Genomic DNA, 15,998 nt, shown 5'->3' on the forward strand with positions numbered 1-15,998 from the left:
CCCCAAATGGCTGAAAAGTCTAGACAGTTTAATTTTGTTGCCACTCTTCCGTGCCACTTGTGTGTTGGAGGAGGAATCAATTAACGCTTATGAAACAACTGGATGTTTCAAGAACCCATTTAAATGGTGGGTTTGAAATCACTGTAGCGTTCATTGTGATTCAAAAATTATTGAAATGCTGAAGGCCACGTGCTTGATAACTGGAAGAAAAATAACAAATGATTGTGCAGTGGTTCAGCACTAAATGTTCCCTGAACTGGCTAAGACAAAGGGACTTTTGGGGGGAGAAAATACCATCTGGTTTATAATTGTGCATACTCCGAAGAGGGTGGAGTTTTGAGGCGGCACAGGAGTGTTAGTGTTTGTTGTTTCCACACTTGTGTTTGAATTTACAGCTCCTGTTATTTTTTTAACACCATTTTGCTACGGTGCATAAAGCGTTTATTTTAAAATGTGTGCAGCGACATAACTTTAACTTGATCTGTACAACTTATTATTCCACATTTTTGCATTGGAACATTTACTTAGTTCATATGAATCTATTCTGTATGAAGTATATTTTGTCCTTAAGTTGCCTAGGTTTTGGATTTTATTCAGAGTAGCAAATTATGACAACTGAAACTTTCTTGCATTAGTTTAGTTAAATTCTATTTATGTATTTAGCAATACAGCTAAAAATTGCATCATTTTAAAGAGAACAGGAATACAACATTCAGATCTCATTTGTGTTTTGTTTATGAAAATTTGTAATCTGCTGAGTGTTTCTGGACTTAAACTAGTGTGTATTGTTACATTAGAGCATCATTTTGCTAGAAAGTCGAGTGTCTACTATGAATTTACAAACTCTTCTGCTTTACTTTGGTTGTTCCAGCTGTTTTGAGTTAATGCTCATATGTGGGCAGCATCTGAAGGTTGGGCAGCTTGCTGACCCAGCTCTCTGTTGCTGTTGTGATTCAAAGATTGCAAGACTTTAGAAAAGGTCCAGAAAAGGTTTCACTGTCTCTGTAAGCATTAGTTGCCAACCATCCTGTCCCTTTTGCATCAGGACTGGTGAACAGTATGCCTGTATACCTGATGAACACCAGTTTGCCTCTTACTGTACGAATTAGGGAAGAAAACAGTATTTTTAAAAGGGCCATTTAACCCTGATGGTCGTTTAAGCCTGAACATAGACTATTGTGAAAAAAGTTTGAAAATAAACCTTTAGCACTATTTCAAAGGTAGAGCCAGAACTATATACTATAATAGTTTTGGATGCTTAATTTTAAATACCATTTCAGGATTTGACTTTGCATTTCTTAGTGTAATTCAGAATGTCATTTATCCAAAACTAGATATTCCAATCCATTTCAATGTCTTCCCGATACAGTTGCTGCCATTGGTTGAGGCCAGATAGCTTTTTGTGGGCCTTGAGAAACCAAATTTAAAAGTTAATGAAATCTGCAGTTTCTGCTGACATATAGCAGTTCATTTTACTTAGGATTTTGTCATGCATGTGTGATGCTGGAATGTCTTTATCAAAGCAGTTCCAAGAGTTTTCTTCTCACAGAGCCCCCCAGGTCTGACTGTATACTTGAGTATTATTTTGTGTTACTATCTAGAGATCTACTTCAGGTACATGCAGTATGTTGGATCAGTGTATAGCTATATCTGTGTGTAATGCAGCAGGACATAAAAAGTTTTCAAAAAGAAAGCATTGTTTGGGTCTTTTTTTTTTTTAAAGCCAAATAATTGCTTCACTGATCTATTGTTTTCCTTTTCCTTGTAGCATAAAGGAGTGCCATGGGTTGCCTCTTATAAACGGACAGAATTGTGATCCTTATGCAACAGTCTCTCTTGTGGGGCCTTCCAGGTAACATTTTAGTATAAAATGAATAAATGTAAAAATGCTGTGATGTTGAATTCAAAAAGAAAGTCGTAGGTTTTAAGCAAAATCTTCAAAACACAGAAAAATCTTGGAGTGCTCTCGTGCATACCTCCCATCTCCATGGATACTGTTCTCTCCCCTTCCCTGCCATATGCTCAGGACTGGGATGATGTTTGGTCTGTCTGAATTGTCTGCTCTAGTCAAGAGCCACTTGTGACTCAGTTCTTTCTTACGTTTTGTATTGCACTCTTGATTCCTGCACTGTACTTCCTGTTAATTGATGTGAAATTCCTGTATGTCAGGATACAGTCAGTTGCTCACTCACCTTCCTCTCTTCTCTGTTTTTCTTAATGTGTGAGTTTCTTTGCAGCAAATGTGTAGTAATTTGGAGGAGACAAGAGAGGAGAGGTTCTGGAACACCTTCAGGGTACTGTGTTCAAAGTCCCCACAGTTCGAATGTCTCCTTGTTTGGGATCAGTAATCCTCAATCATTGCTGGGTTATTTCATTTAAGAAAAATCCTCCATCCCACACACTCCCTATGTGCAAGTGCCTGCCCAATGAGGAGGATAAGTTTCAGTTGCTTCTTTTTTGCCACATCAAACCCTTTCATTTCTCCGGTGCTGAGGAATTGCCTTTGTGAGTGTAGTGCCAGGATGTGTTGTACTAGACTTGCTTGGCTTAAAGACTTTGGAAGGATTGTCCCTGAGTAAGCTCTGCATGGAGCATTTCTTTTCTCCTTGGTAATAAATGATCACATTTTTTAGGTTTGACTTGGGGGGTTTTTTGTTTCATTTGTTTGGGTTTTTCCTTAGAGGACTAGGGAGGCTCACCCATTATACTTAGGAATCATGGGGCCAAATGGCAAAGAAGGTAAATTGACATCCATTTTCTGTTTGAGTCCTGTGATATGGATGGAAGTGGGAGAATGTTGGTCCTACAAAATATTTACCCTGTTAGTATAGGAATATATGTGCCAATCTGACAGGAATTCCTGGTTAAGATTTTCCAATCTTATGAATGTGTGACTCAGGTACCATGACTGGAATATTTATATGTCCAGTGCCTGAAAATGGGTAGTTGATACTTAGGGCAGATTTTCTCCCTTGTCTGTTTTTCTCACATATTCTATATTTCTTTCTTTTGGAAAGCCATTTTATACTACCACAGACTTTTGCTAAATAAATAAATAAAACTGTATTCCTTTATAAAACTTGTAAAATTAAAAAAGAATACCAACCCCGCCCACCCCCCCCAGGAAGTGGGGGCAGTAGTTTTGTTTAAACCTGTGCTGCTTCATATCTAACATGAGCAGCAGTTGCTTTCAGAGACCTTCACTGTCTTGGGTGTAAGCCTCTGTCTGTAAAGAAGTAGTGGCTATTTCACCAGCAACAGAGGGTGGGAAAAACAGAAACTGCAGTTGAACAAGGCAAAGAAAATTGTGCTCATTACCTTCAGGCAGTGGTAAAGAAATTTAAATTTAAAATGCATTAGAAATTGTTGATGTATTTTAATTAACATATGTAAGTTTTACCTGTTTGTGAAATTAAATACAACCTTTGAGTTGGTTAGATGCACGGTTAGCTAGATACAACATTTAAAATTTTTGCTCTTTAAACTGTTTTGTGAAGATGAACTAACTTTATTTTAAAATTTTCCTTATTGATCAAAGTGAATTCTAGAATAACAAAAAATGTTTTGATTTAAATGCATGGGTCCTTCTTGACAATAGAATGTCTTTATAATTGTGTGTTTAAGTTGTCTATGGTAAAAATTTTACCACATTGGAACAGGAATGACCAAAAGAAGACCAAAGTTAAGAAGAAAACAAGCAATCCGCAGTTTAATGAAACATTTTATTTTGAGGTAACTTTTTGTCTGCTACTCTTCCTGTTTATCTGTTCTATGCAACCCTTGAGATATTTTTAAGCAAGCTGTGTAGCAGTACCTAATGCAGAAAGCTCTCTTCAAGCAAATTGAAGAGCTTTAACTGGCCTCTCAAATGTAAGTGAATGGACATACTTAAATTTCTGTCTGCCAGACAATAGTGTTGGCCCTCCAATTGCTGTGTGAGAAATTACTTTCTCATAAGCACATATTTGAAGGTAATTCCCTATCTTGGATCACTTTATATATCATCTGTTGCCATCCAGAGTTCTGAGATAACTTTAACCTATCCCATGGACTTCCATTTAAATATTTTCAAGCTTGATCTAAAAAACCCAAACAACTTACTTATTTTATAAAGTAATATAGTGATTATACCCTAAAAAGTTTATTTTATTTTTAAACAGTTAACTTTGTTGTTATTTAGGAGTTGGTTTCAATTCTACATGAGTTATCTGACAATAAGCAAATTATGAGTTTAAATTTTCATCTGATTTGTGTCAGTAATAAAAATCAGATTTGCATTTAAAGCATGCCATACTGAGAGTTGGGAGGAGTACAACTATTGCATGTGCCTCAAATGTAATATAATTTACTGTGTTTTTCTAAATCCTGGTCCTGCTGTGGGACTTGAGTGAGAAATAGTTTCATACCTATGCACAGCTTCAGTGCATGTGTGCGTCTCAGTTGACCTGCTCAAGAATACGGAGTGGATTTCTTAGGAAGTCAGATATTAGGATAAAAATGTGATCCAAACCACTCTGGGAACTTCTTGACTTACGATTTCTTGGAGTTAAATTGAGAATGCAGTCAGTCAAGAAATGAAGGAAGTGTAGATGAGAGGTTACAATTGTGTTGTAACTAGGGCAAGAAGAGTGGGCTTCTTATTTGTTGTTTCTTTAAACATTTCAGAACTGACTTCAGTGCTTTCATGGGACTCATGCAAAAAAATTTAAAATTTTTCCAGTTTCATGTCATACTACTTGTTGTTTTTTCTAATAGATCTATACTGTAATTCCTTCATATATCAGCTAGCCTTCAATAGGTTCCATCATGAACCCTTCTTGACCCATTTTTCTCCTGCCTTCTGGCAAAAGGCAGTTTGTTTGGTCAACTGACCTTTTTCCTTTGTATAAGGAACGGTAACTATTTACCTATGCTAGAGGCAGGGAGGGTTTTCTTTGATTTTTTGCTACCCATAATACAAAAAGCGTGTTAATGGAAGGAATTTACTTGCAGGTGACCAGGTCCAGCAGTTACACCAAAAAGTCCCAGTTTCAGGTGGAAGAAGAAGATATTGAGAAACTAGAAGTCAGGTAAGTTAGGTGGATTAGAAAGTGATCTCATAGAATAATTAATGAAGCATAATAATTTATCATCAAGACAATAAATACCTGTTTTATCTTAGTGTAGCTCCAGAGATTACTGATCAGACTTGTAGAAAAGATGACACAGAAAATTTCTCTTTTTTTTTAACTTGTATTTCTTACTGAAGATGAGTTTTTTAGTTTTGAAGTAAATAGTGATTGTGTGTATCTAGCAGCCTAAACTTACTTCCTGTGCATGTGAGTAAAGAAGTATGAGTACCTTCTATCAAATTATATTAATTTGGGCAGAATATTGGTAATAGAACTTGTACTGAAAGATACCAGCATACATGATCCTAGTCTGTAGTTTCAAATAAAGTTGGCTGATGTAATAAAAAAGGAGGGGAAAGCCTCTTTTATGAGATTCTTGCAATTTCATTTTGCTTTTTAGAGGAGCACTTGTGTTTCATCTTTTCCTTGCAAATGCAAATACTCAAAGTATGTTCCTTTTCTGCTGCTTTACCCTCAGAGCAGGTCTGTATTTATGCAATGTAGTTAGAACTGCAGAGAGCCCTGTCCTCAGTTTCTTTTCTTTATTGTGCACATACATGCACCAAATCTGCTGGATGACAGAAAGTCTTCAAGGCCAGCATACGTTTCCTAACAGGCATCAGAGGGAAAATTTAGCAGTTAATCCAAATAGCCATTATAGAACTAACTTGGTATGTGCATTTTTAACTATTAGCTTCGTTAATTAGAACTGTATATTTCATTGTAGATGCAAATATATTTAGAAAAATAGTCATGCCCCAACAAATCTAGTTGTTTTTTGTTTTTGTTGTTTTTTGTTTTGTTTTGTTTTTTGTTTTTTGTTTTTTTGTTCTTAACAACTGCTGTCTGTCAGAAATGTCAGAGAGGTAAGAAGTAAGAGAACAAACCTAGGGTGCATGTCTCGAACCTGATTCCGTTTGAGGTTGTAAGCGTATGAGCTGCTGCTTGGAAAAACAAGCGCATGTGTTGGTGTGGCATTGCAGTGTGCCAGAGTCCAGCAGTTAGGCAGATGTTTAAATGTATTGGTTAAAAAGTTTACTTGAATTACCTGAGAAGAAATGCGCACAGTTTTGGGGGTGGAGACTGCGCAGAACCCATACTTTGTGCCAGTATCACTTTTATTTACTGATGCAAGGTCTGCAAGTCTTAACTTTCACTGTTTGTTTCTTTATCTGTTCTTATGGGTTAATATGCCACTTGTTTGAGTCGTCTTGATTTATTTAGAATGGAGTGAGATTTCTAACATTTGCTGCCTGCATGCATGTGGATTAGTGCTGTAAGGCAGTCATTGTAAACTTGCTTATTTCTCTCTGGGAGTAAAGAAAATTAAGCAATGTTCTTGTTTTCAGGGTTGACCTATGGAATAATGGGAATCTGGTACAAGACATCTTTCTAGGAGAAATTAAAGTTCCTGTGAAGGTGCTAAGAAATGATTCCTTTCAAGCATGGTGAGAAATGGTGGTTCAGAAGTGCATTTGCTTGTGTCTTGCACGTTTTCCCTTGCAAAGGTTATGTTTTATTCTACGTATTCATTAAACCATGTCTTCTGTTCTAATCTAGGTAAAACATGTTTCTAGAGTTTTCCTGCTCAATAAATTAACCTTGTCAGCAGGTACATTTAGCTCTGCTCTTCCCCCTGTCTGCACACAGTCACAGAACAGTTGGTGTGTTTGAGGGGGAAGTGCAGAGAGTGATGGGAGGATGGACTGTAACTGTCTTTTGGTCAGGTTGCTGGATTTCAGTGATCTGTGTGTGCTCTTCAGCCTACCCAGCAAACCTGGAGCTTCTCAGAATTGCATCACTTGTAATTAAATTCCGAAGTCAGATTTCCAGAATGACTGATGAAGAGTTTATGTGATCATTAAGTATGGCTTCTTTTCCTTCCTTGGGATTGTTGGTAACCCAACAATCATGTCAGGGGAGCAGGCACGGGAGCTGGAAGGGTGAGGTATGAAGGGACGTCAGGACAGAAACACTTCTGCATGGGATATCTCAGCACCCTCCCTTCTGATGTTTTCGGGAGCAGGAGCCTTTCTCTAGCTCCTTTACTGTCCCAAATGCTTAGCAGGAAGAAAGGATGAGTGCAAGGGATTTGAGTGCCTCCAAGTGTGTAAAATATTCTGCTTCTAGTGAACTTTTCAGTATAGGAAAAAGCACAGAGGAAGCACTTTCATATCCACCCAGAAAACATGGGAAGGAAGTGTATAAACAGGAGCTAAACGTAACACAGGTCTTGGCCAGGAGCCATTGTAGCTCTGCTCCGTATCCCCACCTCAGGCTCCCAGTGTCCTGGATGTCGAACTCAGACTCTTGGTGTTTGAATGTGATCCTGTAGGTATTTGTGTTGGAGTTTCTGGTTTTTGCACGGTGTATTGCAGACATGGGGCTTGTTCGGCCACTGTCTGATCAACAGCTGTATGACCATATTAACATAAAACCAGGCCTGTTGAGGGAAGGATTGTATCAACGTGGGCTCATTGCCAGTGAGCTGTGTTGTGTAGCTTTTTGGATTGACCGAACTCACATCTAGTTCTCTTGGGTGTGTCTGCGAATATGCTTTGTAGGTACACCTTGCATTGAACATCCTCATATCCAAGTGTGATCTGCTTATCAAAAACAGTTCTGTGATTAAAAATAACACATCTTTTTATACTATTCCTAATTTGCGTAATATGGTTTTGAATGCAACTGAAGTACAGCAGAGAAATTATCTCTACTATTAAATATTTGGAAAATAAGCCTAAGAGTCATGCTGTTAAGGAGAGGGTCTCTTGGTAAATCAGTTTTATTTTATATTAGCTTGCCTTCATGGGCACTGCATCTGATTATGAAAAACAGTAGTCTGATCTCCTGGTTGTAAGAATCCAAACACACAGGATTGTTAAAGAATATTTGAAGATGAGGTTTCAGTTTGTTGGGGTGAGTGCTGAAACTACTGTGACACCACTTAAAAGCTGTTAACATTTTTGTAGGGCTGCACCTCCTATTGGAATGCAGTGAAACTGCAACAAATGAATTGGTCAATGTATTTTTTATTAAGAGTAGAAAAAAATCTGCTTTTTCCCTATATCTTGTTTCTCAAGAGTGGAGCCTGTTAATATTACGTGTTTTTTCTGGTCTCAAACAAGACCATTTAAATTCTTCACACTGCCTGTTTCACCTGAGGTGTCCAACACCCTAAATATAACCTAGATGTAAAATGAGATGACCCAGTGTAACCTCAAACTATTCTTGCTATTCCCTGTTAACCTACAAAAAGTATATCATATTTTACTGTTTGCAAAGATGTGAGAAAATAAGTGTAAGTTCCATTATGTGTTAAAGATGAATTAAATGCTGCTCATTTTTTTACTCTTTTGTCTCAAGGGGGGGGGTTTTGTGAATTTTTTGCTAGTTTTCAGATATAATTTATGTATACTGAAATAGTTAAATGTGATACTTAGCTTTATTAGGGATTTAGTCAAATGAATGAAATAGGTATCTAATGTTTATAATTGTATCGTTGCTTGCAGGTACTTACTTCAGCCAAGAGAAAATGGAAACAAGTCTTCTAAAACTGATGATTTGGGATCACTTAGATTAAATATCTGTTACACTGAAGACTGTGTACTTCCATCTGAGTACTACACTTCTCTAAGGAACTTGCTGCTAAAATCTTCAGATGTTCAGGTGCCTTTGTTGAAAACGTCATCAAAATGAAAACTAAAAATGGATTATGCAGTTGTGAGACAATATGAATTACTCATATCTAGATAATTGGTTTTGTTTCTCTGTGGTAATTACTTCTGTCACACCCAGATGAATAGCTTCTAGAGCTTTTACTTCTGTTCCAAAGTACCAGGATTTTCTTCTTATTTTAGAAGAACCAGTGGAGACAGGAAATAACCTGTGCTATGTGCCCGGAGGAGATAAAATACTTTGTTCTTATTGGTTGCTCTTTTCAACATTGTATTTTTCCACTGACATCTTTTGGCTACTTAGATTTAGAGGTTTTCCAGGGACACTGGAAAGCATTATTGGCACTGAAGGCCAGATAATTAACAAAAAGGATCTACTTCAAAATTGATTTCAAACTTTACTTCTGAATTGCTTCTGCCTTCCCCAGGATGTTAATCAGCATGACTGGATTTCTCACGAGGACACGGTGACAAAGAGGGAAATGTGGCAGAGGATTTGCATAACCTTGGGATGGGAATCAAATTGTAGTAACCAGACTTTATATTCTTAGGTCTTTTACAGCTTTTCATCAGTTCAGTGTTAGTGAAGTACTGACAGAGGAGAAGAAAGATAGAGGAAGCAGATGTGACCAAAGATTTTGCTGGCCCACATTCAAGTAGTGCTTTGCTGGAATTCAGGAATTGCTGAGTATATAGGTAGCAGCAGTCAGCAGCTGTCTTATCTACTGAAATTATTTAGTTTTTGTATTGAAATGCCCAACTGTACAGTGGCAACAAACACTTTAGAAGAGTGAGAACTTTATTTTAATGTCTCCTGATTATAGTTTTAAAAGTCCTATAAAGATACATGACATTGTAGTGAAACAATTGCTTTCTGCCTCTAATTTGGCTTTGTGACAAAGCGATAGGTCAACCCTTTAGGGAGAATGAGTAGGATGAGTAGCTACTGAATTCCATTCTTAAATGTATTTATGGAGTGGATAATATTAATTTTCAATTAAGTATCTCTGGAATGGAAGCTTTTAATTGCCGTGTTACACAGCAAATATTGAACCTTTCTGTTAACAAACTATGTCTATAATCTCATTAGACTTGATCTGTACATTTTCAAATACACAGAGAACATTTAACTACTTTACTCAGATTCTGTATTCTGGTTTCTCACAGCCTATTTCTGCATCTGCTGCCTACATTCTGAGTGAAGTGTGTCGAGACAAGTACGATGCTGTGCTGCCTCTGGTTCGCCTGTTGCTGCACCACCATAAGCTGGTTCCCTTTGTTGCAGCAGTGGCAGAACTCGATCTGAAGGACACCCAGTATGTATTTCATGTTTACTGATGTCATACTTTCTAAAATTAATCTTAAGAGTTTCACAGGGCTTCATGGTACAGTACAGATAAGGAAAGAAACCCTTTGGTTTCTTTCTCTCACTTAAAACTGTCTAAATATATTCATCTTTTAATGCTAGTTTTTTAAAGCATTCACTAAAATCACTTTGAAGCTGGGAGTCAAGAGTTAAGGGTGCTGGCCAGTTTGGCAAAACTTTGGCTTACAGTACATAGTTTTTATTTTAAGTGTCGTTATTTGGCCACGCTACAAATTTTACTGCGCATTGGATCGGAGCTTAAAAACTTAGCTGGAACTTAATAGATGGAACATCTTTAAATTGCTGAAAATCTTACCCTGTTTCCTTTACCACGTGGCTTACATGAGGGCTATTTTTTTTCTGCAAAGATGCCATGTAATTAAGAATGTGGCCTGCATGCCTTGCAAGTAGGAAGCACGGGAGTTTTTCCAAGCAGCAGCATATGGTCTGTGAATTTGCAGCTCTGTGGTTAGGAGAGAGATAGAGCAGATGTGAGTAGCAACCACTGCAGTGCTGGGTCATGTCCAGTGGAGCTATGGGAGGGATTTTGTCACCACAGGACAGTTCATTTCAAAGCACTTAGCCTTGATTTAAATAACGTGAGACAGCTTAACTGTGTAGAAAGAGGTGACTCATAGAAAATAATTTTCTAAACTTCATTTTAGTACACACATTCCATTGTAATTGAACTGTAACAAAGGGAGCTTAAACTAAATCTCTCAGATTATAAAGATATACTTTGCACAGCTGGCTGTCAGTTTTCTTCAACAGTTACAATGAATAAAATTGTGACCTTGGATTAAATGTGTTTTGGTTTAAGTGTCTGGGTTCATTGGTGTAGTGTAGCAGTGTGTTGTAGCTCCGGATGTTTTTTTCACCATGACTACTGGAGGAGGAATTGTATATTGCTGAGGTACAATTTTCATTATTTTAGAATTTTCTCCAGTTGTTCTTTCTCATGTTCCATACTGCACTATAACTTTAATAGTATAAAGTTTCTTAGGCTTTTTCTTATTCATGTTTCTGGGTTTGGTAATTGCTGTAATAATATTCTTGTTCATACTCTTTTTGTTACTGAGTGCCATTGCTTGGTGTTTATGTTCTGAAATTCCTGACTGAAATATATGATGAATGTTTTTTTGAATAGTTGTTTAATAGCAAGATGGAGTATAAAGTGAATTTTGTAACTGAACTTGTTGGGTTTTTTCCTGTTCAAATAAAATAATTTCTTTTCTTACAGGGAAGCAAACACAATCTTCAGAGGCAACTCATTAGCAACTCGGTGTGTTGATGAAATGATGAAAATAGTGGGGAAACACTACCTAAAGGTTACTTTGAAACCTGTTATTGATGAGGTAGGTTATCCTCCTGAAACTTCCTCGGGGTCACTCAGCCCCCAGTGGTATCCTTGTCTGTTGAATAGGCATTCTTGTTTCAGCTCTGTGGTAGGAATCACTCAGGTAGGGGAATCCTAGAGGAAAAATTAATTGAGCAATAATTGGTTAAGTTTAGTGGGAGGAGCTGTGTTTTGCTATTTATTTTCCAGATGCTTCAAAATAAACAGTCAATGAAAGTTGTTCCAGCCTCCAGCACAGTGTAGAATTTGCCCATGTGATGCTTTACGTAATCAATCCATTTCGAAAGGCACAAACAAAAGTGAGGATGGTCATTGCGTGTTGTTACGGATGGTTAGGACCTATTTAGAATTTTATTCCTAAATCTAAGAGTCTGGTTTTAAATGGGTGCATTTCCTTACTTTCTGTCTGAAAAATTGAACTCCTATAGTTTTGTTTGTTTGTTTCAGATATGTGAGTCTCCTAAACCCTGTGAAATTGATCCCATCAAATTAAAAGAAGGGGATAATGTGGAAATTAATATGGTGAGTTTCCTAACTGGTCTTAAAATCTGAAAGAAAAGCATTTTTAAAAGCAGCTCTTTGTAACATAAAATGAGTAACTCATAGTAGCAATATAACTGTTTTCAGAGGAAACAAATCAAGAGCTGTATTTTCTTACCCTTCTTTATGAACCCAGCAATGGAAAAGTCCAGTGGAAAATGGAACAGAGAGGAGAAGCTAAAGATGACAGTCATTCTGACCAGTTTTTTGGGTGTTTTGATTCCTGATTTCCTGTACTCAGCATCTAGATTATGATGTACCTAATTAGAATTGCTCTAGCATTTCTCATTGAAGTTTTGCTGGCTGCTTCCCTTTTACCAGATCATGCTGATGTTTAAGGCGACAGTTGCTGCAATAAAGTTAACGTTCACTTGATACACGTGGGAAATGCTCCTTCCTTGTTGTCAAATTACAGAACCAGGTATTGATAGGTAGTTTATACTGCTAGACAGTGCTTCTATACTTTAAGTAAATATCATTAAACTACCTTATAACAGTAGTAATGCCGTATAAAGATTATGAGGCTTTTAAAATACACACTGTACTAAAATTCAGTATTGAATAGTCAGACAGTGTTATGTTTGTGCTGAGAGGAAAAAAAGGAGAAATGAGCATGTTCATGGTCTGAAAAAATACCTTTTTTCACAATTGCAGGAAAATCTCCGCTATTATGTGGACAAAGTGTTCCGTGAAATAGTTCGGTCAAGTATAAGTTGTCCTACCCTAATGTGTGATGTTTTTTATTCTTTGAGGCATCTGGCTGCCAAAAGATTTCCAAGTAAGTGTTCTCTAAAAACTTCTGGAAGTGGTGTTCAGACTGAAAACTTCTGCAGTTACCTTATGGGGATTGTTAAAATTCTTGTCTTGTCCAAAGCTGTGCCCTGAATTTCACAGGCAGGAATTTGTTTTTCTGTCAGGCTGGAAGTTATAGTAAAACTTTGTGGTCAACCAAGAGGCATTTTTTTTGTTTTCTGATACAAAAATATAGCAAGTCAGAAACTGCAAGACAGCAGCAAATGAGAAGTCATCAAAAAAAGTACAAGATGATAGAATAAAAGCACAAGCAATACAGGAAGTTATTTATTTGAAAGATAATATGTAAGAGCTGTTCTGTTTCTTGCTTCTAAAGAAGCAAGATGTGAACTTGAAAATCAGTTTGGGACTTGCATCTTTACATCAGCTGTCACTCTGATAAGGATGAGCAGCACGTTCATAACTTCTGTGAAGTTAGCTTTAGTACTACTATAGCTAAACTAGTTATGGGTAGTTTTGAGGAGGGTGGAAAATAGAAATTATTTAACAGATTTGTAAATATGACCAGTATTAGAATAGCTTTCTTTCAGTATGGTTTTAATATAGGAGTAATGTAGTGGGTCTGAAATACTCATACTTCAGTCAATTAAAATCTGAAATGAAGCTACAGGTGAAGAATATGCTTCTCATAACATTTCTGTGATTTGAGTTTACCCCTAGAGCCATAAATTGCTCTAGTTTAGACAGTCCTTTCAGAAAAGCTGACTTAACAGATCAGATTGAAGTGGTCATTAATGTAAGAATGTGATTTTACTGTATTTCCCAATATAAAAGCAAATATAACCAAAATATTTAATGAGAAAACTCTCATTTACATCATCAAAATTATATAACAGCATGGGTTTATGATGCAACTCAGAATTGCAATTAGCCTTGTTCCTATGTGTTGACTGTATTTGTCATGCAGCATTAATGTATTTATCAGTGAGTAGCTTTCCAGGTGAATCAATCCAATACCCCACAGTTTAGAGGCAGCTGCTGCAGTGTTTTATCTCTGGGTGCAGCATCCAGCCAGACCTAATCAACTGTGTATGTAAATGCTTGCAGTCATGTCATGGTTCCTCCCAGGGGAGCTGATGAGCCTCTTGTATGGGAACAGAACTTCTTTTCAGATAAATAAACAATAAACATTCCACTATAAGGAGAACATTTCTTACCATGACCACCTTTCTCATTTCATGCACTTCATTGATTTTTCTATTCTATTTTAAAATATAAATGTCTCCTCTGATGTTATCTTTTTAAGGATTTTTATGTTAACTGTCTTCATGATTTCCTGTTAAGTTCAGTGCATGTTACATTTCATGGTTTTTCTCTGCAGATGACCCTCATGTACAGTATTCTGCAGTGAGCAGCTTTGTGTTTCTTCGTTTCTTTGCTGTAGCCGTAGTCTCACCTCATACTTTTCATTTACGACCTCACCATCCAGTAAGTCTTGTGAAGCTTTGTTCCGTTTTATTCATACCGTCAGATCTGTTGGTGTGGGAAGGCATAAGTTACTGTTAGTAACTGGGAAAGGAGATGACTAAATGTCTCTAGGTTCAGCTTCCAAAGGAAGTAAGATATTTGCAATTCTTTAAGTGTCAGATCCTTCAGTCTTTATGGGGTGCTCTCAAATGATGTGGAAGAGCTTTCAGTATTAAAGGTGCTGTGCTTTCTTTGGGAATGTGCTTCTTGGGCAAAATAGCAATATGACTGTGGGTCTTTTAAGGTATAAGCCTAAACTGCCTCTTTCCACCAAGGAAGTTAAGCATCCAGACATTTATTGCCATTTGTTTCTTAAGCAGAGGTTGTAGCATTATCCAGTAATTGGTTGGTGTATTTATCCTGGGCTCCACTAGTAGCAATGGGTTGACAAATTTTCCATTTTCATTTGTCAAGTAGATACACATTACAAAATAATTTCTAAGACAGGAATATCAAGATTAAAAAAAACCTGTATTTTTCACATTAAGTACAGAAAATGTATGAAATCTGTGGCTTCAGAGGTTATCATTATTACCTTATTTTATCTACTTAGGTGTGTTGTGCCTTCAAAAGAAAAAGATAACACTTACTCAAATTAATTTCTTTGACATTATCCAGTTTTTTGAGTAAAAAAAATTACAGGATTTTAACACTTGAGTGTTCAACATCTAAAAGGGAACAGCAAGGCCACTTTTGGAGGCTGTGTTTATAATTCTGTATTGAAATGCAATCAGTGAGGTAGCAAACAAATCAAGTAAAAGCGTTAAAGACAAAGTTTTAAATTTCACTTTTTCTTATGAAAACTTGTACATTTGTCCAGCAGTAGTTCATTATGTTTATTGTTCAGAAGTTTGTTAGATGTGTAGTAATGATTACAGAATGCAAGGGTTTTGGATGTTTTAGAAGTAAAAATATTTCCCCAGTACTAATACTAAATTCTAGTGGTAGTGATTAAAATATTAAACGCTATGCCGTAGCTAATAAACTATATCATATTTCATATGCTCTTTCTTTTCTTTTGGGGCAAAGAAAAGGAATGAAGATGTACCAGATTTACTACATTGTGTAATATAATAACTTTTTTAAATTTTAATTTTTTAATCAGTTTTACCTGGAACTGTGAAAAAATATTACTTCTGAATTTTGTTTCATTTTTTTAGGATGCACAGACTTCTAGAACATTAACTCTTATATCAAAAGCCATCCAGACTTTGGGGAGCTGGGGAAGTTTGACCAAAAGCAAACTTGTAAGGCTATCAAAATTCTTTCCAATTTCAAACATTTTGTCTATTGAAAGGTCATATGCAAGTTTATTTATGTCAATATACTTTTCTTTTCAGTCAAGTTTCAAAGAGACATTCATGTGTGAGTTTTTCAAAACATTTCAAGAAGAAAAATTTACTGAATCTGTTAAAAAGGTACCTTTCAATTGTATTTTTTAATTGTTGGTGTATCTGATAAATCTTTATTATTAAAAGGTTGTGTTAGTGTTCAGTTTTCTACTGGAGAGAAAAAGAAAAGTTGTGGTCTGTTTCAGACATAAAACCCAAACCAAAAAACAGCAAAACCAATACAGTCAAATACACAAAAGTTACACATAGTGAACTAAGCTAATTTAGTTTAAAAGTAAAGTACATTTTTTGAAAGAGATTTTATTGGCTCTTTGG

At 36.4% G+C, this 15,998-nt stretch overlaps 1 protein-coding gene across 3 annotated transcripts in view; it reads left to right on the top strand.

Moving 5' to 3' along the window:
* The window catches only part of RASA2 (RAS p21 protein activator 2), a 44,803-nt gene that overhangs the window by 22,300 nt on the left and 6,505 nt on the right, over positions 1–15,998 (top strand). The window contains exons 6-17 of one of the 3 annotated variants that reach the window (XM_066193238.1): positions 1,769–1,852; positions 3,660–3,732; positions 4,993–5,069; positions 6,461–6,559; positions 8,624–8,780; positions 9,956–10,104; positions 11,395–11,509; positions 11,959–12,033; positions 12,706–12,829; positions 14,186–14,292; positions 15,492–15,578; positions 15,672–15,749. In XM_066193238.1, coding sequence (XP_066049335.1) covers positions 1,769–1,852; positions 3,660–3,732; positions 4,993–5,069; positions 6,461–6,559; positions 8,624–8,780; positions 9,956–10,104; positions 11,395–11,509; positions 11,959–12,033; positions 12,706–12,829; positions 14,186–14,292; positions 15,492–15,578; positions 15,672–15,749 — 1,225 coding nt within the window. Of the gene's footprint in view, positions 1–1,768; positions 1,853–3,624; positions 3,733–4,990; positions 5,070–5,964; positions 5,978–6,460; positions 6,560–8,623; positions 8,781–9,955; positions 10,105–11,394; positions 11,510–11,958; positions 12,034–12,705; positions 12,830–14,185; positions 14,293–15,491; positions 15,579–15,671; positions 15,750–15,998 lie in introns of those variants that run through there. The other 2 variants (XM_066193239.1, XM_066193240.1) reach the window with 2 other exon arrangements.

The sequence above is a fragment of the Chamaea fasciata genome, unplaced genomic scaffold (assembly GCF_029207755.1).
Source record: "Chamaea fasciata isolate MVZ Bird 193981 ecotype frontalis unplaced genomic scaffold, bChaFas1.0.hap1 SCAF_11, whole genome shotgun sequence".
NCBI lineage: Eukaryota > Metazoa > Chordata > Aves > Passeriformes > Sylviidae > Chamaea > Chamaea fasciata.